The sequence below is a fragment of the Ictidomys tridecemlineatus genome, chromosome 3 (assembly GCF_052094955.1).
Source record: "Ictidomys tridecemlineatus isolate mIctTri1 chromosome 3, mIctTri1.hap1, whole genome shotgun sequence".
NCBI lineage: Eukaryota > Metazoa > Chordata > Mammalia > Rodentia > Sciuridae > Ictidomys > Ictidomys tridecemlineatus.
Window position 1 is genome coordinate 214,573,672 of NC_135479.1, and position 21,263 is coordinate 214,594,934.

At 52.2% G+C, this 21,263-nt stretch overlaps 1 protein-coding gene across 2 annotated transcripts in view; it reads left to right on the top strand.

Annotated features, from left to right (window-relative positions):
- Positions 1-21,263, top strand: part of Trappc10 (trafficking protein particle complex subunit 10) — a 73,471-nt gene that overhangs the window by 30,588 nt on the left and 21,620 nt on the right. Inside the window, exons 5-11 of one of the 2 annotated variants that reach the window (XM_078044750.1) lie at positions 1,656-1,851; positions 5,386-5,497; positions 7,407-7,654; positions 18,641-18,787; positions 19,347-19,461; positions 19,871-19,947; positions 20,939-21,030. In XM_078044750.1, coding sequence (XP_077900876.1) covers positions 1,656-1,851; positions 5,386-5,497; positions 7,407-7,654; positions 18,641-18,787; positions 19,347-19,461; positions 19,871-19,947; positions 20,939-21,030 — 987 coding nt within the window. The remainder of the gene's footprint in view (positions 1-1,655; positions 1,852-5,385; positions 5,498-7,406; positions 7,655-18,640; positions 18,788-19,346; positions 19,462-19,870; positions 19,948-20,938; positions 21,031-21,263) is intronic. The other variant, XM_078044751.1, reaches the window with a different exon arrangement.

Here is a 21,263-nt window from a genome sequence, read left to right on the forward strand (position 1 = left end):
TGTTTTCACTTAACACATTGTAAAAATTTTCCATGAACAATAAATGTGTTTCTGTACCTTTTCTGTTAGTGAGTGTATAATATTCCATAGTATTAAATGTACCATAGGTTATTTCTAGTCCTCTGGGTCTGCAGGTTGTTGTTATTGTTGTGAACATCTTTCTAGCTCACTGTAGTGAACATCCTTATTTCCTTAGGGTTAATTCCTTAAAGGAAAATTGCTTGGTTAAAGGTTTGTGTATTTTTCCAACTTTGGGCAAATGCTAGAGTCTGAGTCTGACTGGTTGGTAGCTGCTGCCTTCTTGGTCCGCTGTCCCTCCCCCACTCCCTTAGCTTTCTAGGCTCACCCTTTTCCAGTTCACCCTGTGGGCTGGTGAGGACTTTCTGAAGTTTAGTTCTTTTTTATTGAAACAGTGAGGGCCGAGAGATAGGGGAAGTTGGAGGGCTCAATCGAGGTTGGTACGCGGTGACTCTTTCCTGTCTGGTTGATAAGCACAGGTTACCAAAGGAAAAGCTGTTGGTGGTCAGTGTGTCCGTTCCGTCCCACTGTCGGTATGCAATAGAGTTCTTGTGTGGTCAGGAATGATGTTGATAATTATGACCCTGGGGATACCTGAAGGATGCGTTGCTGAACTGAGGGACTAACGGTTTATACAGCGAATAAAGACACTTTAACTCCTGGGACCTCAGGAGTGGCTGGTGCTGGCCCCACCTCTCAGTGAAGGATCTGTGTCCGGGGACAGTGGCCGGGATGACTCACAGGGCGGACGTGTACACTGGTGCTGTTTCCCCCGGTTTGTTTTGCCCGCTGGGGGTAACAGCATGGTTCAGCCAGTTCCCCCCGGGGCTGTGCTGGGGCACAGAGAATGCGAGTCCAAGCAGCAGTTCATTTTGCTCCTTGTTGATAGCTCACATAAAATATTTACTAGAGATGTTGACACTCATAGTATCAAGGTCTTAAATCACTTTTGTGTTCAGGTTTCCTCTTTAGGAAGAAAGATCATGTTAGCAAGGCTAAGTAGAGGAGCCTTTTCTCCCACTGGGTGAGCTCCTGGCCTTTCCAACCCCCGGGAACTCTCCTAACCGTAGCGCCTTGGCATTCAGCACCATAGTGCAGTCTTCCCTAGTTAAATGCCTCAGGCTGTGTGAAGCTGTGATCTAGGGCCTGTTTATCAACACTCCTTGAGGAGCTCAGGCTAATGGTAGGGGCAGATCTGTGGCCAGGGCAGCTTTACCTTGAAAGTCACCTCAAGGTGAGCGGGGTGCCCAGGGGTGCAGGAGGACACAACAAGTTTGGTGGCCCTGGGCTGCAGTGAGAGGAATTGAGGCAGATGCTGAGGTGGGCCCTGGTCCCCTCTGCTGGGTGGAGAGATGCAGATTTCATCCTGTCTGTGAGGAGCCAAGGATCCTGAGAGGCAAGCTAAGGATACTTGATGAAGTCCCCGGTGGGTCTGAGGTCCAGGGCCCCTTGGGAGTCCCTCTCCCTCTAGTTCGCTGTGCGTAGACTGTCCTTGGAACCCCTGCAGTCTGACTGCCCATGTGGCAATAGGCTGCTTGGCCCCTGCCTGTCAAACAGATTTCACTGGTGTGAGGAGGAGGGCCGGAGGGCAGGAGGGATGGAGGAAGCCTCACAGATGGGCCCCGGTGTCTTTGCAGGTGTGTTGTGCTGTCCGACCCTTTGAAGGACTCTTCTCGAACTCAGGAATCCTGGAATGCCTTCCTGACCAAACTCAGGACATTGCTTCTTATGTCTTTCACCAAAAACCTAGGCAAGTTTGAGGATGACATGCGGACCCTGAGGGAGAAGAGGACTGAGCCGGGCTGGAGCTTCTGCGAATACTTCATGGTGCAGGTACCTGACTCGTGGTTCCCGCCCCATGCCCCCCTTCCTGAGCGAGGCAGCCCTCCCGGGTGGTTGTCACGGGCCTGGTTCTAAGACCAGATGGCACAGTGGCCAAAGCGGACACTCCATTCCTGGTTGGAGAAGCAGAGGGTGGAGATGGTATCTGCAGGGGTCCTGCTGCCTTGGGGCTCAGCATGCTTCCGAGATGAGCTTTTGTCTGGCCTGAGGGGCCTTCTGGGTGTCTGCTGTGAAGCAGGCGGAGGGTCCCAGCCATGGGGGGTGGGCCTGTGCTGGAGGTCCTGTTCCCTACCTGCTGTGCCTGGGCATTGTGACTAGGGATGGCTTCTGTAAACATGTCCTCCATGGTTTTGTTTTGTGACCTGGGTTCCAATAAAGACTTGGGTTAAACTGGAGCTTTATTCTAATTTGCTAAAATATTCGGGATTTTAAAATCATAGTTTCTAGTCAGTTCTTTTTCCCTGTTAAGAAAATTCTTCAACTCAGGGACGTGCAGCAGATGCATTTGGGAAGGGAAGCCCTCCTGACGCTGTGGAACAAGATAGGTGTTGCTGGCAGGGTTCCGTGCTCTTGTCCAGCCCAAGTTTCACTTGTAGATATAATTTAGTTGGTTACTAAAGAAATAGTGCCCTTTGAATAAGTAGAGGACCCATTCTGATGAACAATTTTGAATGTTATTTTTTATTCCGGGGCTCACGTCTTAGGGATGTGTGAAGACTTGGTACGCGGAAGGGGATCTGAGCATGCTAGCAATGCTCTGAGTGACCGTTACGTTGCAAACCTTTCCAATTGTCCTGGCCCTTCACTCTTCAAGCTTATTGGTCATAGTCTCTGGGGATTATAAAGGAAAGAGAGAGGCCACAAGAAGGGAGGGTGCTGGACTAGGATGGAGGTACAGTCTGAGCCCTGAGATGGGTGGGTGGATGGGTGGGTTCAGAAATGTGGACTGTGTGAGGATTAATGTGCATGTGTGCATTTCCTTCTCTGGCCTCAGACAGGCCCAGCAGCAGCAGTACTGCAGAAGCAAGGGGCACACGTAGTGCCCAGACCTTGGTTTCTAAACTCCATCCTCAGGTAACAGGGAGCAGAGCTCCTTGGAGAAGTGGTTTATAACTGGGTTAGGGTAGGCAAGACACGGGAGGGTCCTGGATACCAGGGAGTAAAGAGTACCCAAAGGGACAGGGCTCTAGAGGCTATAGGCGTCACCCCAGGGAACTGCTGAAGGCCAAGGCTGCAGTGGGTGAGGACAGGATTGGGCGTGACCCAGGGAGCACAGTTCACCTCACTCACATGTTCCTGGGGGTACGTAGATGGTTATAAAGTCAGCAGAGCAGGAGGTTCAGCTCTTCCCTCCAGCACCCAGGCCAGGAGCAAGTCCATCATGTCACAGTGAGAGGCCCAGTGCAGACCCTGCACCAACCCGTCCAGGCCAGCAGCCCCTGCAGTGAGACCATCAGCACGGTGACCTGCTTGTTAGCGGGTGAGAAAGACACATCGTCCTTGCTAAAACAGTCTCATGGCAGTCACAGAAAAACACCAAATGGACTCAGGTGAAGGGACACTAGGCAAAGTAACACCAGCCTCTTCCAAGGTGCCATGGTCAGGAAGGACCGCAGAGACTGAGGGCAGTGGCAGCCGGGTGCCCTGTGGAGTCCTGGTGGGATGCGGAGCAGAGTAAGGGCTGCTAGTAGGAGAGCCGGCAGGATTCAGATGAGGCTGCCTGCTGGGTGCTGCTGTGCTGGGTTTCCTGTGTGATCACGGAACTACTGCTAGATGTTGACGTTTTGGGAAATGGACGAAGGGCTGGATGGAGATGGACAGCATTTCAGGGGCTGCACTTCTGTGAGTCTAAAATGAGTTCATTGGTGCACATGAGCGAGGAGAAACCTCTGACCCATGCTGTGGGCGATGGGCTTTGAGGACATTGTGCTCAGTGGAAGAAGTCCTCGAGGACAGACACTGGGAGACTGTTTGGCTGAGGACAGACCAGTGCAGTTTGTGGTCAGTAGGGGAAGGTGCCAGCAGCTAGGGGCCCTGGGGAGTCGTGGTCTAATGGGGACAGAATTTCCATTTGGAAATGGGTCACACAGCAGTGTGCTTGTGCTTAGCACTGCTGAACTGTACAGTCAAAATGATTGATACAGTAGATGTTATCACTATTGAACAAATTAACACTGCAGTGCTCATTCTCAGGAGGACCTCACAAAGAGAAGAAAGAAAGGGCAGGGTGCCAGAGGAGGCCCCTGTGAGCACGACCGCCTGTGTGTGGAGGGCTGCAGGACACAGCTGGGTCTGTAGGGAGCAGGTCAGGTCCGGTGGAGCGTCACAGCTGGCATTGAAGCCTGCTGACCGTGCTGGGCCTCTTGTGCATGCCTTACAGACAGAACTCTAACCCTCCCACAGAGACCTCAGCCCAGGGTGCCATGAGCCCAGCTGCAGCTGGAAAGTGGTACCTAGCTGTGGACGTTACTCAGGACCTCCAGCACAACCCCGGCCCCGGGGCTTGGAGTTGTTGCACAGGGTGGAGCTGGATCCCTCCTGTGGATTGTGCCAGTATGTGTCTGTGTGCATGACACCTTCCTGGCTCCGCCTTAAACCTGCCGTGGAGGAAATCAGAAAAAAGTTCTTCCTGCTGGTCTCTGTACATTTTTCCATTCAGTGCATGGCAGGTTGTCCCAGGGCTAGGGCCAAGTCCATATGCAGCTTTGGTGAGCTCGTGGCCCACACACTGTAGGGATGCAAGCCCTGGGAGCAGAGCTGGCTGTGGAGGTCCAGGGCAGGCTCGGAGGAGGATGGCCATGCTGCAGGAGGTGTGGGGCACCTCATTGAGCAGGCGACGGCCACACCTGCAGGAAGCTGCAGAGCAGGCCTTGTGGGCATGTGAAGGAACCGTGAGGAAGTCCCCCAGGCCTGGGGATGTGTGGGGACGAGGGAGCTGTCTGTAGTGGTGCTGAGTGAGGTCCCGGGGTGGTGCAGGGAGGGGGGCTGGCCTTGGGGCCTGGGAATCTCTCACAGACTCGGGACTCTTCCACATGGGATGGGTGGCTGTGACGGAGGTGACACTGGGAGGTCAGGGCGGGAAGACTATAGTCAGGTTTGGACGTGCAGGTGTGAGGTCTGCTGGGCACCCTGGGGACGTATTCAGCTTGCAGATGGGGCCGCGTTTTCTTGAGGCATAGTGCTGTGTGAGGCCGTGCCTTGGTACACTCACCAGAAGGGAGTAGAGGGAGCAGGGGGGGGGGGGGACCTGCAGCGGAGAGCCTGAGGGGACCAGAGGGACCGCAAGCAGGAGCTGCAGCATGGGGGCAGTGAGATGCGGGTGGCGTGTGACAGGCGAGAAGGGCCACATGGTGGCGTGCGTGCCCTCCTCTTGCCCTGCTGCTCTCTGGTCCCTGTCCCTGGCGTGCACAGGTGCTGGCGTCACCAGGGGACTTTCTGCTCTGGTGGGGGGCATCACTTATGCGCTGTGTGCCCTTCACTGCCACGTGTGGCTTCAGAAAGCTGATTGACGTCTCTTGGGCACAGGAGGAGCTCGCCTTTGTCTTTGAGATGCTGCAGCAGTTTGAAGATGCCCTGGTGCAGTACGATGAGCTGGACGCCCTGTTCTCGCAGTACGTCGTCAACTTCGGGGCCGGGGGTGAGTAGATGTTGCAGCCAGTCTCTCCTCAGTCTTCCCACTCCCAAGTAGTCTGCTTACCCCACCTTCAGTCACTGTTCGTGGTTGTCATGCAAATACAGAGGATATGGTCTCACAGTTCCTCAGGGTGTAAAAGGAGTAGGAACTGGTCACTCACTTTTAGGAGAGTGGAAAAGCACTTAACAAGCTGTTTTCAGGTGTGAAGTCTTATTTCCACAGCTTAGCTGCCTGCTGGCGATGCTTCCGATTGCAAGCCTCCTATTACCATGCAAGTGGACGTCTCTCTTGGTTTGGTTTGTAGTACTTGAAGCCCATCGCTGTGAATTTTATGTGACCACCGTAATGGGCATTCATCAGTCTTTTAAAAACCTTTAAGTAGCTGGGCGCGGTGGCGCACGCCTGTAATCCCAGTGGCTTGGGAGGCTGAGGCAGGAGGATCACGAGTTCAAAGGCAGCCTCAGCAATAGCGAGGTGCTAAGCAACTCAGTGAGACCCTGTCTCTAAATAAAATACAAAATAGGGCTGGGGATGTGGCCCATTGTTTCAGTGCCCCTCAGTTCAATCCCTGGTAAAACGCCCCTTCCAAAAAATCTTTATTAATTAATTAATTTAGGGCAATTTAAAACACCAAAGCAAGCCCAGACCAAGCGTGGCGCCCGAGTGATGAGCTTGCTTTAGCACACTATCAAGGGTCTCCACATGCCAGGCACGGTTCTAGTACGGTGAGGAACTCGTGCCCTCTTTAATGGAGCATCCATGGAAGAGAAATAACAGTAGCAAAGACCATGGGAGGGGACACATTGAGACAGGCAGGTGGGACAGGTTGCTTTGACACAGAGACCTACATGGAACTTGGGAGTGACCATGAGGACCCTTGGGGGAGGATCTGGCAGGAGATGCTGCCGAGTGGGCAGTCACCAGTGTGCACTTCAGCAGCCCAAGCAGGAGTTGGCAGCGGTGAGTGAAGGTGCCGTAAGCCTAGCTGGTCAGGTGTATAGTAGTGCCACACACCAGTGTCAGCCGTTCCTTACAGGAGCAAAAAGGACCTGGCAGCCACACCTCTCTTTTGGAGTGAGAAAAATAGATTAAACAAGTTTTTCAAAGATTGAATGACTTGGGGCTGGAGTCGTGGCTCAGCAGTAGAGCGCTTGCCTAGCATGTGCGAGGCGCTGGATTTGATCCTCAGCACCACATAAAAATAAGTAAATAAAGGTATGATGTCCAACTATAACTAGAAAAAAATATATATATATATAAAAGATTGAATGACGGTAGAGCTCCACATTTATTTTAAGATCGTATTTGAGTCTCAGGGCTGTGAGTTAAAATGGCAGCCTTGTGGACATGTTGACTCGCTAGGCTTTCCCCTCTGTTGCTACTATCTCCTCCCGTGCCTGCTCTCCTGTCCTCTGGGAGCTGCACTTAGTAGTTGATGTGGTTGATTTAGGGAAATAAGTCAAGGGAAACCTGATGAGTAATGAAGACAAAATACCAGGATGGTCAGGTGAGCAGGCTGCACTGTAGGTAAAGGTGAGGCCGCCTCCACGCTCCTCCCAAGGCCTCACCTTGACTGGCCCAGAGCCTGTGGTGTTCCCAACTCGACCTCTCAGCCTCTGCCTGGCTGCCCAGGTGTTCTGTTCCCACTTAGGACCCCCTGGGCCTGGTGAGATGGTGTGCCTTGCTGCCTGGACTCTCAGACCCTGTGCTCAGCCGTGGGAAGCCAGGACCCAGAGGCCTGTGCTCATGGAACCACCCCATCTTGAGGCCCTAGCCGGTGTATGGTGTGTTGGCAGAGAGTAACTGGTTGCAAAGCTGCCTGCTCTTCCATGCGGGCTCCTGGTCCTGAGCAGGAACCTCAGCCAGGTGAGGTACCTGTGGTCAGCAACTTTCATGATGTGTATTTGTTTAGATGGTGCCAACTGGCTGACTTTTTTCTGCCAGCCGGTGAAGAGCTGGAATGGACTGGTTCTCCGCAAGCCCATAGATATGGAGAAGCGGGAGTTGATACAGAGGCAAGAAGCCACCCTGTTGGACCTGCGCAGTTACCTGTTTTCGCGCCAGTGCACCCTGCTCCTCTTCCTGCAGCGGCCGTGGGAGGTGGCTCAGCGGGCCCTGGAGCTGCTGCACAGCTGTGTGCAGGAGCTGAAGCTTTTGGAAGTGAGTTAGCTCCTCTCCCCACTTACTTGCCTTGGACTCTCCCCACAGGAAACTGAACTGTGGCCTTCCCCAGACTCTCCCTGCTGCAGAACCGGCTGCCTTTTCTGCATGTTCTTGACTTAGTTGATTATCTGCTTAGTCACTTTTTGTATAGATCAGCTGCTCAGAAGTCTAGTTTCTACTCTCCCCGTGGTGATGTCCACGCTGGCCAAGTCAGCCTCTCAGGTTGGGGTCTCCGTGTAGCTTGTAAAGTGACTGTGGTGACACCAGAGGAGCAGCCTTCCCTGATAGATGTCACTCACCTGCAGGGTACTCGCTGGATTTTGTATATGGACATTTTTTCAGGACGCCCTTCCCATAGCTGGTTATGGGCATGGACGTGTGGGTAACAGGGCGTGAGTGACCTGGCAAGCTATGTTGGTGACAGTGACATAAAGCTTACTGGATGACTGGGGTGTGTGTATGTGCATTGAAGAGTAAGGCTTTAGACTGATCACCTGTGCTGATACACAGGGCTGCGGGCCCTCCCTGCCATGGAATCATGGGCTGTGGTGTGAGAGGGTTTCGTAAGCCTCTGTACCCAGAAGAGCACAGGTATGCCCATGTGGAGTGCCACCTGCCGTTCTGAGCACTCACACACATCCCCACCCATTGCCCTGTTAGACCTCTGAGTGGGCGAGATGCCTTCCCCAGGTCTAGGAACTGGACCCAGCCAGCATCCAGGCCAACCAAGTCCCATCATGGGAGTCCCCCCTGGGTGCCCAGGGACACAGCTGTTGTCAAGCCCTTGGGGAAAGATCTCAGAGCTTGCATTTACTCTATTGACTAAAAGTTTGGCAGGAGGGTATTTTATGATAGAATAACTTATTTTTTGTACCCTAGAATACTAAATAACAGGCCTGATACTTAGTTTGAAATCCTCTTAAAAAAGATTTAATCAGGGGCTGAGGCTATAGCTCAGTGGCAGAGTGCTTGCCTAGCTCATGTGAGGCACTGGGATTGATCCTTAGCACCACATTAAAACAAAACAAATAAAGGCATTCTGTCCATCTTTAACTGAAAAAAATTACAAAACAAAGATTTAATCATTTGAAAAACTTTTTTAGTTGTAGATGGACACAATAACTTTATTTTTATTACTTCTAATATGGTGCTGAGGATCGAGCCCAGTGCCTCAGACATGGTAGGTGAGTGCTCTGCCACTGAGCCACAACCCCAGCACTTAAATACTTTTTTAACCTAAGTGAAGAGAAATTATTTTAGTTGATTTCTAATGGAGAAATTCTTAATTCAGAGCCTCAGCCGAGTCACAAACTCAAGAATTTAAAATTTTCATCCAAGTATTTTTCTTGTAAGTCAAGCAAATGAGGAAAAATGCCACTTTTCAACCACTTTTCACCTTGAAATGAGATATACTTGGCCACCTAGGACGGTATGGCTGTAAGGAGTCTGCTTTGGTGCCCACCCTCAGGGTGTTGGGGCCCCAGTGCCTGGTAGAACAGAGCTCCCTGGCCCATGTGTGCAGGAGTCAGCACCTGATGGAGGTCTCATCACCGAGGGGAGCGCCCAGGAGGCTTAGACGTGGCATGGAAACCAGCACAAGCCCACGGCTGTGACCTGTTTGGGGTGAGCGTTGGGAAGCCTGGAAGGATGGTGCAGACCAGTCTGTGGCCCAGTCATAACTCCAATATTTAACCATCTCCCTCGTATCTTCTCTGTGCCTCGGACCCAGCGCAGTAGTAATACACCCTCCAGCCTGCCAAAGGAGGGGACGAGCTCCCAGAGCCAGGTGGGACCGGGGCAGAGCCCACAGTGTGTGCAGGAGCTGTGGCCTCTGGGGAGGGAACTGCTGGTCCCAGGCAGCTCTTCAGGGAAGGAGTGAGGTGCCTGCCACTGCGACCTTGTCTTCCTGTCCCCTCCAGGCTTTGTGAATGCTGGGAGGCCTTGAGTGCACTGATGAGTACCTCCAGCTTCCCCAGCAGGGCCAGTAGGGAGGGTGTGAAGTGGCCCGAGAGGTGGGCTGTGGCCTACAGAGGGAGTAGCCTGGCGGCCCTTCTTCTGAAGGCTGCTCTGGCCTCCCATGTGCCACGGTTCTGCCCGTGGTGTTTGCAGAGTGTGCAGTGGCTGTGGAAGACGTTCACTACTAGGCAACATGCTCCCGCCTCTGTATCGCTGCGCAGCGCTGAGTTCTGCAGAGCCTCTGGCTGCGGGGGAAGGAGCCTGTCAGCTACCCCTGATCCCTGGAAAGAGGGCTGGGAGGTTATGAGGACTCCGAGCCTCCTGGGGAGTGTTGGGCTGGCCCTGAGCACATGCTGCCCTTGGCTCCCTGGCCTCCTCTGCTGGTGGGGGAGTGGCCCCCCTGGCCTCCTCTGCTGGTGGGAAGTGCACTGGGCCTTTGACTGCCGTGTGCTGTTTCAGGTGCTTCTTGTCCACTGTGGGTCTCCCACCGCCTGTCCCTGTGAAGTGGAATTGTCATTGTCGTCTTGACTTTCCCTTCTCTGAGTCATGTTTATGGCACTTGGTGGCACTTTTCTAGCTGTGCGGTGTCCCCTTTAGGAGGATCAGACCAAGCTGCATGCTGGGTCCAGACAAGGGCGTGCCACCCTGTCCCTCATCCCCTTTGGTAGTTTCTCCCTCCCAGTGACCTACTTCTGGTTCCTGCTTCTCCCCAGCCCATGGATGGGTACTCCTGGTACCTTCCTTGTCCCACTCACTTGTCCCTACTGCTGAGGTACCCACGGTCCCCTTGGTACCGTCTGCCCTTTTCTCAGCACTGAGGTGGGCACTGTTTGTGGTGACCCCTGCAGGTCAGGAGTGGCTCCACTGTGTACTGGTCGTCTGGCCCCATTTGACAGTTGTGTGAGAATCAGGTTCTCACATGACCGTTGAGCAAGGAGACCTGGGTGGGCTGGGTGCAGACTTACTGCCTCTGCTGGGAACCGGGGCTCCCTTACCTTTCCCCCAGGTATCGCTCTTCTCACCCTTGAGGTGGGGGTGAAGACCAGTTGTCCTTGGGGTGGTGAGGACTGAGTGAGGTGGGGCATGGGAAGTGCCCAGCCCTGCGTTGTGTGAGGCCCAAGGTGAGTACTTTGGGGCCTTTTTCGGGGGTCTCAGTGGGCCTGCTGGTGCTGGCTGGCGTGCAGGGCCTGTCACCAGCTCATCTCCACCCTTCACGTCTGAGGTGGGGTCTTTCTGTGAGATTGTGTTTGTTTAGCAGGGAGGAGGCTGTTATATCTTAAGTTTGGCAGTTGGTAAGTAACTTGAAAAACTTATTATAATTTCTTTTAAATTTTTGTGGAAAGATTTAAGATTCAGAAGACTCAAACTTATTTAATTTTTCTACAAGTTGCCTCTACTCTCAAAAACAAAGCCGTTTACCATTTTGGGTTAGCTTTCTTGTGGGTTGTTTCTTGTGTTCATGTCCATGGTCAAGAAGCTGGTGTGGAACTGGGCGGTGGTGCACACGTGTAATCCCAGCAGCTCGAGAGGTTGAGGCAGGAGGATCAGAAGTTCAAAGCCAGCCTCAGCAAAAGCAAGGTGCTAAGCAACTCAGTGAGACCCTGTCTCTAAATAAAACATAAAATAGGGCTGGGGATGGGGCTCAGTGGTTGAGCACCCCTGAGTTCAACTCCAGGTACCAAAACAAAACACAAAGCTGAGTTCTGACATGCAGGGCCTGGCGAGCCGAGCTGGGGAGACGAGAGGTGGGGCTTGTTCAGCAGCAGCGCCGGCAGGCGTGTGGCTCCTCAGGCTTGTGTTTGTCAGCACACAGGGACACAGAGCCTGCATGAAGCTGTTTGGCAACTGTTGTGTTTTCCTGCGGTTGGGCTGTGACCCAGTCCTCCATCACCGAGCTCCTTACTTATGAGGTCACTGCAGCACAAGGTGCTCTGTGTGCGCTTCTGTGGCTTGTGCACCGTGTCCCAGAAGCCTCCTGTGTAGTCTGCCTGTTGACGTAAAGTGGCTCTCAGAGACTAGGAGGCAGCGGAGCGGATGTCAGGCATCAGCCTGCCGCTGTAGCAGTACCACAGTGGTCCTCCACCTGGGGGTGCCCACCTGGGGAGCCACTTCCTAGCCTTAGGCCAGTGGCCTGATGGAAATGTGTAAAATGGGAGATCGTGCCACCTTGTGTGTGCAACACGCTGGGGCAGCCCTGAAGTTGCACCTGTCCCACAGGAGTCGTGTGTCTACACAGGGCCTCCCCCCACTCTTTTTTTCCCTCCAGCTGTGTCTTACTTCCCTCCGTTTATCAAAAGCGAATATATTCCCTGTGTGACAGCATACAAAAGCACCTGTGAGGGGTCTTTCCTCGTGGGTCCCTTTCTGGTCTGGGCCTTCTTGTGCTTGCTGAGCTGCAGTCCTGGGCTCCTGTTTGCTCTTGGAAGAGCTGCGTTGTCCGGAAGCCTCGAGTTACAGTGTGTGTCCTATATTCACATTTTTGGAAGACATTGGTACAGGTCGACTTGTGAGGCCAGGGACACAAATGGCCAGTGGCCTTTAGAAGGCCCTCCTCATTCTCAGCCACCCCAGCAGTGCCTTTGGCACAGGAACAGTATGACACGTGAGACTTTTTTTTTTTTTTTAACCAAAGGGGCATGGAGGGCTACAGGAAGGTGTTTTCCAGAAGGCCACTGTGTGTCTGTCACAGTGACGGCTCATCGTTTGTTTGCTTGTTTTGAACTGTGTTTTCTCTGAGGCGTTTAACCGTTGTCAGCTCAGGTTCTGCTGTGGAACAGTGTGGCCAAATGGGACAGGGCCCCCTGTGACCTCAGAGGAACCAGCCAGTCACAGGTGTGGTGGCCAGGCTGTGGCATGACACATCATTGCGGTCAGCTGGTCAGCCTGGGATCCCAGGTCAAAGCAGGAAAAGAGGCGAGGGTGCAGTCCCAGCTGGCGGTGGGCTCCGCCTGGCAGAGGCAGAGCAGTAGAGCTCCCTGGGCGTTGCACAGTGGACACCTCACTAGTCCCTTGAGTGGGGAGGTCCCTGTGGTGGCACACACTAATCCTGAGGGACAAGTGCAACTTTAGGGCTGTGACATGGAGCCAGGGGGACCAGAACTGGAGGGTGGCAGCTGATGAGAGGCTGTCTGTGGTCTCTTCCCTGGGAGAGAGAGGGGAGCCCTCGGGAACAGTCAGGAAACGTTTGCTTGCCTGCCAAGCACTGTGGTGAGAGAGCAGTGAGTGGAGAGGAAGCCCCTTCCCCTTGCAAGAACCACCGTCAGCCCACTGGGGCTGCTAGAGCCCAGCCTGCTGGGCAGCGATGTGGTTCCGGCATGAAGTGGGGAGGGTGGGCTACACGCAGCACATATTGGGTGACGGGGAAGGTTCTGGAAGAGTCATCTTAGAAGTCATTCCTCGAACTGATGGTTGCTGGTTGTGTTTTGTGCCAAGTGTTGTAGGCTCTCTTTCCAGCAGAGAACACACTCACCTGTGTGAATCAGCTCTTAAATACCCGACAAGAACAATTTAAAGAAGGAACGATTTATTTTGGCTCATGGTTTCATGGTTCAGTCCATGGTTGGCCAGCTCCACTGCTCAGGCCTGCGGTGAGGTAGGACATCATGGTGGAAGGGCGTGGGGAGGAGAGCTGCTCACCTCCTGGTGGCTGGGAAGAGGAGCTAGAGGAAGGGACCAGGGACGAGATACAGTCCCAAGAGCACAGGCTGCTGACCTGTGTCCTCCAGCCAGCCGCACCCCACCTGCCTACAGTTCCCACCACCTCCCAGTTGTCCACTCAAATTATGAAGCTGTGACCCCATCGCTTCCCCAGACCCCAGCCTCCAGGCTTGCTGCCCTGGGGACCAAGGCTTCCACACACGGACCTGTGGGGGACAGTCCAGAGCCAACCATGCACTACCCCTGTGGCCCATGTACTTCAGTGAGAGGGCACTCCCCAGGTGACTGCTCATAGGAGTGGATTTCAGGCAGAGCAGACAGTGTCCCTGAAGAGCTGTGAAAGAGCTCAGCGTGGCCAGTGCATCGGGGCAGGTGTGCTTGGAGAGGAGGCCCAAGGGGAGGCATGGGAGGCCGACGGGTGCATTGTGCACCACAGCTAGTGAGGTGCCCCCTGAGGCTGAAGCCACGTGCCACAGAAGCCTTTAGCAGCTGGGGGCCCCGGCAGGAGGAGCAGGGCACAGCCGGAGGCCAGAAGAGCGTACAAACCTGTGCGGGGGTCCAGGGGGACGGGCGAGGTTCTGAGGTAAGACTGCCGGGGTAGGTTTTAAGTAAAACTCATTGGAGAAATCCAATGAGTGGCGCTGAGCCCACTGGGCGTCCGCAGATAAAGGGTGCCTGTAGCTCAGCTGTGGACACAGTGTGTTCCAGGAGGATCTGCCACTCAACATGAGAGGAAGAGGCCAGCTCTGGGAGGGAGCGTGGGAGAGTGTGTGTGAGGTGGGCAGGTGCTTCTCAGGAGCACACAGAGGTCAGCAGAAGGCCATCTGTGGTGCAGGAGAGTGGCAGCTCGCGCGTCAGGAGAGGATGAGCTCCCATGGGTCCCAGGGCAAAGACCAGCTGCCAGGCACTGGACAGCCTTGGCCGGGAGGTGTGAGCAACACTCAGTCTTTCTGGGCACGTGAAGAGCACGCGTGCCCACCACCAGGACCAACGGACAGCTCAGCAGTGGTGGCCAGCGGAAGTGCAGGGTTTACACTTACTGTGGTGTGAATGCCACACCCATGTGGAAAGGTGTGATGCAGCAAGGCAGGCACGTGCTCGCCACCACCAGGCAGGAACACACGTAGGTCTGACTCACGGCCTGGCATGGGGAAAACCCAAGCTCCCACCCCGTGTGAGGGTGACGTTGTCCTGGTGGTCATGCAGAGAGGAGCAGCATGAAGTGAGCAAGCGGAGCACGGGAAGGAGTGGACGGATGTGTGACTCGTAAGAACCATGCCTTTGGATTCCTGACACGCCGAGCTCCGCTGTGGACAGGACCACTCTGACGAGCTGTCGTGCTAGGGACTTACGGAGGGAGGGTGACAGGCTTGGAGCTCCTGGGGCTGCTGCTTAGTCTCTATCCAGGGTGGACACTCTGGGGGCGTCATATTCTGTAGGCTGTATTCACAAAAAAGAAGACAGGAGTGGCTTTGATTTTATGCTTGGAAAATATGACAATGGCTCTTTGCATTACTTATTTTCCAGGAATCGGGAATCAAGGAGGGACTTTAACAAAAATTACAGAATATATATATTAAGAAATTCATTTTAGAAGTGTGTTGTTCACACAAGACAAAGAGTGAAGAGTCCCGGGAGTCTGTGGGGCTGCCCAGCGTCCTGCCAGTGGGAACAGATGAGGCCACCACTGGCTCCTAGGTGAGCCCCAGAGTTGCAGTTGGGCAACTTAGGTGCCCACCTTTTAGAGCAGAGCAGAGTCCTGTGTCAGGATGGCAGGGAGTTCCAGGTGCACCGAGGGACGCAGGCCAAGACTGAGTCCCGTCGCCTCTGTGCATGTTTGTCACTGACACCCTCCCACACCAGCCACCTTGCAGGGGAGGGAGCAGATGCTCATTTGGACAGATTTAAAACTGTGGCTGTGGAATCATTTTTTTCCCCAAAGTTTGTGGCACCTTTTCTATTCTCAAGTCCCACCATTCTGGATTAAATGAGATTTAAGAAAAGATTGAAGTTCTACGTGTTGGTAAAGACATAGAAAAACTAGGACTCCCATGAGCTAGATGCTGTGTGTGTTGGTGTGTACCACCACATTGGAAAACTCTCTGCCAACTTCGACTAATGCTTCAAATAGCCTGTCCTTTGACCCAACCATTCTATCCCCAGGTATATCCCCAAGAAAAGCGTGTCTGGCCATAAGACGAGCAAAGGGACTCACTTGGAAGCTTGTACATTGGTGAGGGAATCAGTGTTGGTTCATCTCACGGCTCTTCTCCTGGAGCACAGAGCAGTGTGAACAACCAATAATAATAATAATAATAAAAGCAGTGTGCAGATGTGTTCCTGGGCACGGTGGCTTTGACGCTTAGCTAGAGGTCACATGTGCCTACAGATGGCTGCTGGGAGGCCCTGCTTTGGGGGCAGCTCCCAGCACCACCCTGGCGGTGTGGGGCACTGTTGGAGGAGCCAGGGAGCCTCCTGTGCCGCCAGCTCACTCCTCTCAGTGTGCACACAGCAAGGGCATGGCGGGGAGGAGCCTGAGCCTCAGGGCCATTCTAGTGGACGGAGCACAGGTACAGCTTCTGAGTGTGTGAAGGCTCCCCCAGGAGGTGGGGTGGCCTTGCAAACGGCATTACCCAGAGTGGACAGGAAGCACCCCCTATTTAGCAGTGATGAATTCATAGAATATCAGGCACAGCATGAGAAGAAGCCACCGACAGGGTCCTAAGGACATGATGCTGAAGAAGGAGCCATGCATGCTAGGGAGGATAGAGTGTCTGACCCCATGCATCTGAAGTTCAAAGACAAGCCAGAAGCCAGAACTAGTAGTTATCTCTTGAAGTAGATACTAACTGGAGCAAGGAGTCGAGACAACCTTCTAGTAAGACAGAAGGTTTTTATTCCTTGGGTGGTGCTTACATATGGAAAAATTCATTGAGTTCTAGATTTAGAATTTGTGCTCTTTACATATCTCAGTGTATGTGCTTTGAAATGTATTTTTTAAAAGCAATGAGGGAATATCACTACAACTGTATTTTTAATAATGTGTTTCATTAAAGTTCCGAAAGTCTTAGGAGAGATAATGCTATACAGCCATTTCCATCAGGCCTTTGGAATGTGTGGAGGAGAAAAAGGATGCCTTCCCCTTTGGGGTGCTTAGCTGGGGTCTTGCTGGAGCCCTGAGGGGCGCTCACAGCTACACTTAGAGCTTCGGTAGCTTGAGAGGCAAAAGGAAGCGCCAGGAGTTGAAGACACCACCTGGCTGGCAAATGAGCATGCGTATCTCTTTGCTTTTTCAGTAAAACCTCAGTTTACAATGGGTGCTGGGCCCCAAGCGGCAGGGCTGTGGGGAGGCTCCAGCTTTGAGCTGGTGAAACGAACCCTGTATGTTCCCTGTGCCTCGGTGGGTGTGGGCCTCACTGCCCATGGCCGCCCCAGGGTTATCGTTTTTGCCCCTAGGAAGGCAGCTGCTGCTCTGTCAGTGGCTTCTAGTCTCTGTCGTTGAGGCTGGCCAAAGCAGGGCTTGCTCTTTGCAGAAACATACACCAAGGAAACATCTGTCTGCTCACGGCGCCCTCTCCCACCTTGGTGTGGCCTCTGGGTCATTTCTGGGCGTCTGCTGTCCCTTGTGTTTCTTTGGTTCTCCACTGCTCTTGCCCTGACCTTGAGTTTGGAGAGTAGCTGTGGCCAGAGGTGCTGATGCAGCATGCCCCTGTGTGCTCAGACTGATGTGTGCTCAGACTGATGTGTGCTCCTGGTGCGCCGCGGCCCCAGTGCCTCTTCTCTAGCTCCAGTGCTGTCTTTCCCTCATTGGATTTGTCTGTGTAGAGACTCCACACAAAGTGTCGTGTAGGTCCTCTGTAGAAGCCTGTCATTCTCTTAGGAGGTCCTTTTGTGCCCATTGCATGCCCAGGTAAGTTGGCTTATTTACAGAAGGCCTCGGGGTCAGGAACAGGGTGGCAATGTCCCATGAATGAAGGGGCCCTGCTCCGCCCTGGCTTGATGGGTGAAGGTCTTGCTGTTTGGGGTCATACCCTTGGCATGGCCTGCTGTCTGCTGAGAGAGTCTCACAACTTTGTGAACAGAGCTTCTGATGGTGCATATTTTTCTATGCTGCTTTATTTGAAAGGATTTTAATGGTTTTTCTCCATCTTTCAGAGCTGGGCAGGTCGGCGTCTGTAAGACATCTTTGGTTCTTTCCAGTTGATTCCCGGTCCTTGTGTTGTTTGTTCCCAGGTGTCTCGAGGACACCTTCTGTGACCATTTCCTCAACATGAGGTAGCTCTTCCTAGGTCTGGTGCAGAACCTGGTAGAACTCACGTTCCCATTTGAGTATTACCCAGTAGCCTATTTCACCAGAACTAAGGTACTCCGTGAAGTTAGTGCCACCAAGACCAAAACTAGCGTTGCCGTTATTGTAAGTGAAGGTTGATGGGGAGACCCAGTCCTGTTTCAGAGAGGCTGGATTGGGGGCAGTGTCTTAGAGTCATCTACCATACGTACAGTAGATGCTTTTGCATTTCTGATAATAGAACTTTTTTGTCTTTTAAGTGGAAAGGGAATAAGCACGGAATTAGAGAGGATAGTCGAGGGAACTTACTGGCCAGTCTGTGTGCCCATCCACATCCCCCAGACAGTCTTCCAGGCACACCCTGGATGTTGCATTAGAGTTGTCAGGAACATTCTAGTACATAGCTAACTAAGCAACAGGAGTTCCTTAGTACCCCATCCCCACGCGCCTTGGTCATGGCTGAGCGTCCCTGGGTCATTCCTGGGAGCCATTGCATATCTGCTGTCGGGTGTAGTCTGTCTTAATGTGACCAGTCTTCTGAAGTCCTCTCTTCAAACTGAGAAGTTGCCAGGTCCCACACTGAGTGTAAGTGAGCATAACTGGCCTTTGGGAAGCCTTTCTTTTCTTAATATGGTTCCAGTATTGAGGATTGAATCCAAGAGTGCTCTACCACTGAGCTGCTCCCTCAGCCCTTTCTATTTGGTATTTTGTGAGAAGGCCTCACTAAGTTGCTTATGTTGGCCTTGTACTTAATGACCCTCCTGCCTCTGCCCCTGGAGTTTCTGGGATTATAGATGTGACCATCACTCCCAGCTTGTTTAAGTTTTTAATTGTATAACTGGAAGTCGTGTCCCAGCTGAGTCACTCAATAACATCAAATAACAAACACAGTTGTCTTTAGATAAGTTCCGTCCTTTCTCCCTGTGTGACCCTGCAGTGGCACTTCTTCCCTGCAGCTTTGCAGGCTGCAGCCCTGAGTTTGGGTGGGTGCTCCCGGGCTGGAAGTCTTGAACACCCACGTGGCCTATATGGGTCTCTGCTCTCCCCAGCACCCTGACCTGCCTGCACTTGTGTCCTTGCAGGTTTCCGTGCCACCTGGTGCTCTGGACTGCTGGGTGTTTCTGAGCTGTCTGGAGGTGTTGCAGAGGATAGAAGGTTGCTGCGACCGGGCACAGATAGACTCCAACATTGCCCACACAGTGGGATTGTGGAGCTATGCCACAGAAAAGGTACTGCCTCTGGGTGTGGAGTGCTCCCGACGTCCACATGGTGTTGTGTGGCAGGTGCCCTGAGCTGTCTGGAGCAGTCTTGCTTGTTGAGATTGCGACAGGTGCTCTTATAGCCTGAAGTGCCTGGATGGCTCTGGGGTCAGGGCTCCCTACTGCTGTGAGTTTACCCAGTAGATAGCAAGTGCTTCCTGTGCTTGTGCTGAAGACGGGGCTGCAGGTGAGGAAGGGGTGGATGAGAAGGGCGGAGCTCACCACCTAGTGCGGAAAGGCAGAAGGTGGCACTCAGGCGGGCTGCTGGGGAGCAGAGGAGCAGCCGACTGGGAGTTCCGCTGGCACAGGGGATGGAGGGTGGAACCAGAGGCTAGCTGGCTCAGAGCCGTGCCAGGGACCACCTTAGGGAGTGTCTGGGTCTGAGATGATCCTAATGGTGTGGATTTCTGTATCCAGATTTGAGACATTTGGATAGGAAAGCTGAATTTCAATCTTTTATCTTTGAATTCATTAATTTTCTACTGTCTCTTAAGAGAAATCAGTTGAAATTGTGGGTTTATCTCAACAGCTAAAAGCCTTGGGCTACCTCTGTGGACTCGTGTCAGAGAAAGGACCTAATTCAGAAGATCTCAATAGGACAGTCGATCTCTTGGCAGGTTTGGGAGCCGAGCGACCTGAAACAGGTACTACTGTTGCTGAAGTACGGTAAGGAACACCTGCTGAACTGAGAGCACTCCTACTAGTGGAATTCAGAAAAAATGAATAGTATCTATATCACACTGTTTGGAGTTGAGGCCGTCTCAGATCATTTTAATAATTTAATCCATTGGAGTGTTTGTAATGCATGTTTCTGAAAAGTCTGGCCTCAGAGGTCAGCGAGAGGTTATGAAGGGGTTAGACTACTTCATGAGTGTGCTAGCTGGAAAGAGCTCAGGGGGGCCGAGGGCAGAGGCAGAGGGATGCTGGCCTTGACAGTACAGTTCTGGTTGGCCTGGCTGCGTCCGTAATGCCACCGAGTCAGATGCAGCTCTGCCCTGTTGGAAGGGAAATGTGAATGCAGATGAGTAAGGATCTTGTCTCTCTTGGTTTAAGCCAACACAGCTCAGAGCCCTTACAAGAAACTCAGAGAAGCCCTGTCCTCGGTGGAAGCTTTTGAAAAGCACTACTTGGTGAGTACTGACAGTGCTCCCTGTGCCTGTGGGGCAGCTCCGCCTATAGGAGACTTGCCCTTTAGCCTGACCTTTGGAGTTGGGATGTGCTTGGGTTATTTCTTTGGCATCCTTGGGAATTGTGGACAAAACATGGAATGATTGTTTGTCAAATGTTTATTAATACCTCAGTGCCATAATTAGGCATGGATGCATCTTTGAATACTTACAATTTTGTTCAAAATGGGTTTGCCCTTTAATAAGTAGAAATTATGAAGGGAACCATTTGTTGGGCAGAGCTATTATGCTTGATTTTACAAGATTTGATTAGACAGACTTCAGAAAGCAGCATGGATAGTAGCGTGGAGATCCACTCGGTTCCTGGGTTGTGGGTAATTCAGGTTCTGAGCGTGTCCCCTGGGGTACAGATGGGTGGGAACCCTCAGAAATGTTGTTAAAGGGCCTGCTCTAGGAATTGTAAAAAAGGAAAAGAAGAGAAAGAGCACCCTCAGACAAAAGGACTTTGAAAAGTTACTCTCGTGATGAACAAATTCATGGGCATTTATTATCATCCTTCATTATTTATGTGTATGTATGGACCCGTGCACGTTATTGACTATACTGGTTATGTGTTACAGAAAAACAACACAAAAATAAATGCCAAGTAAAAAATGATCTTACTATTAATAACAATGTCTTTTGCTATAGCTTTGGATAAATACACATAGGATTTGTCTAGCATTAAAAATTCAAGAACTTTTGCTGGGCATGGTGGCACCCTCCTGTAATCCCAGTGGCTTGGGAGGCTGAAGCAGGAGGATCGTGAGTTCAAAGCTAGCCTCAGTAACTTAGCAAAGCACTTAGCAACTCAGTGAGACCTTGTCTCTAAATGTTAAAAAAGGGCTGGGGATGTGTCTCAGTGGTTAAGCGCTCCCCTAGGTTCAATCCTCAGTACTAAAAAACAAAAGAAAACCAAATTCAAGCATGTAATTCTGCTTTTCCTTTTCCACAGGATCTTTCCCATGCTACCATTGAAATGTACACGAGCATCGGGAGGACTCGATCTGCCAAACTCGTTGGGAAAGACGTAGCAGAATTCTACATGTAATTGCTCTTGAACTTTTCTCTGAATTCTAAACATTTCACATATATAGTGAAAGAAGATTTGGGTGTGGAGTTAATGTCAAGAGTACCTAAATGTAGAATCTATTCTTCAGCTACCGTCATTTTGGTTTTTAATTTTTTTCTGAAAAGTGAAAGAGAGGCTTTTAGCTTGTTATTCCTAATAACTTACTGGTCTTTGAAGTTCTTTTATTTAATCTCTCTCTCTCTCTCTC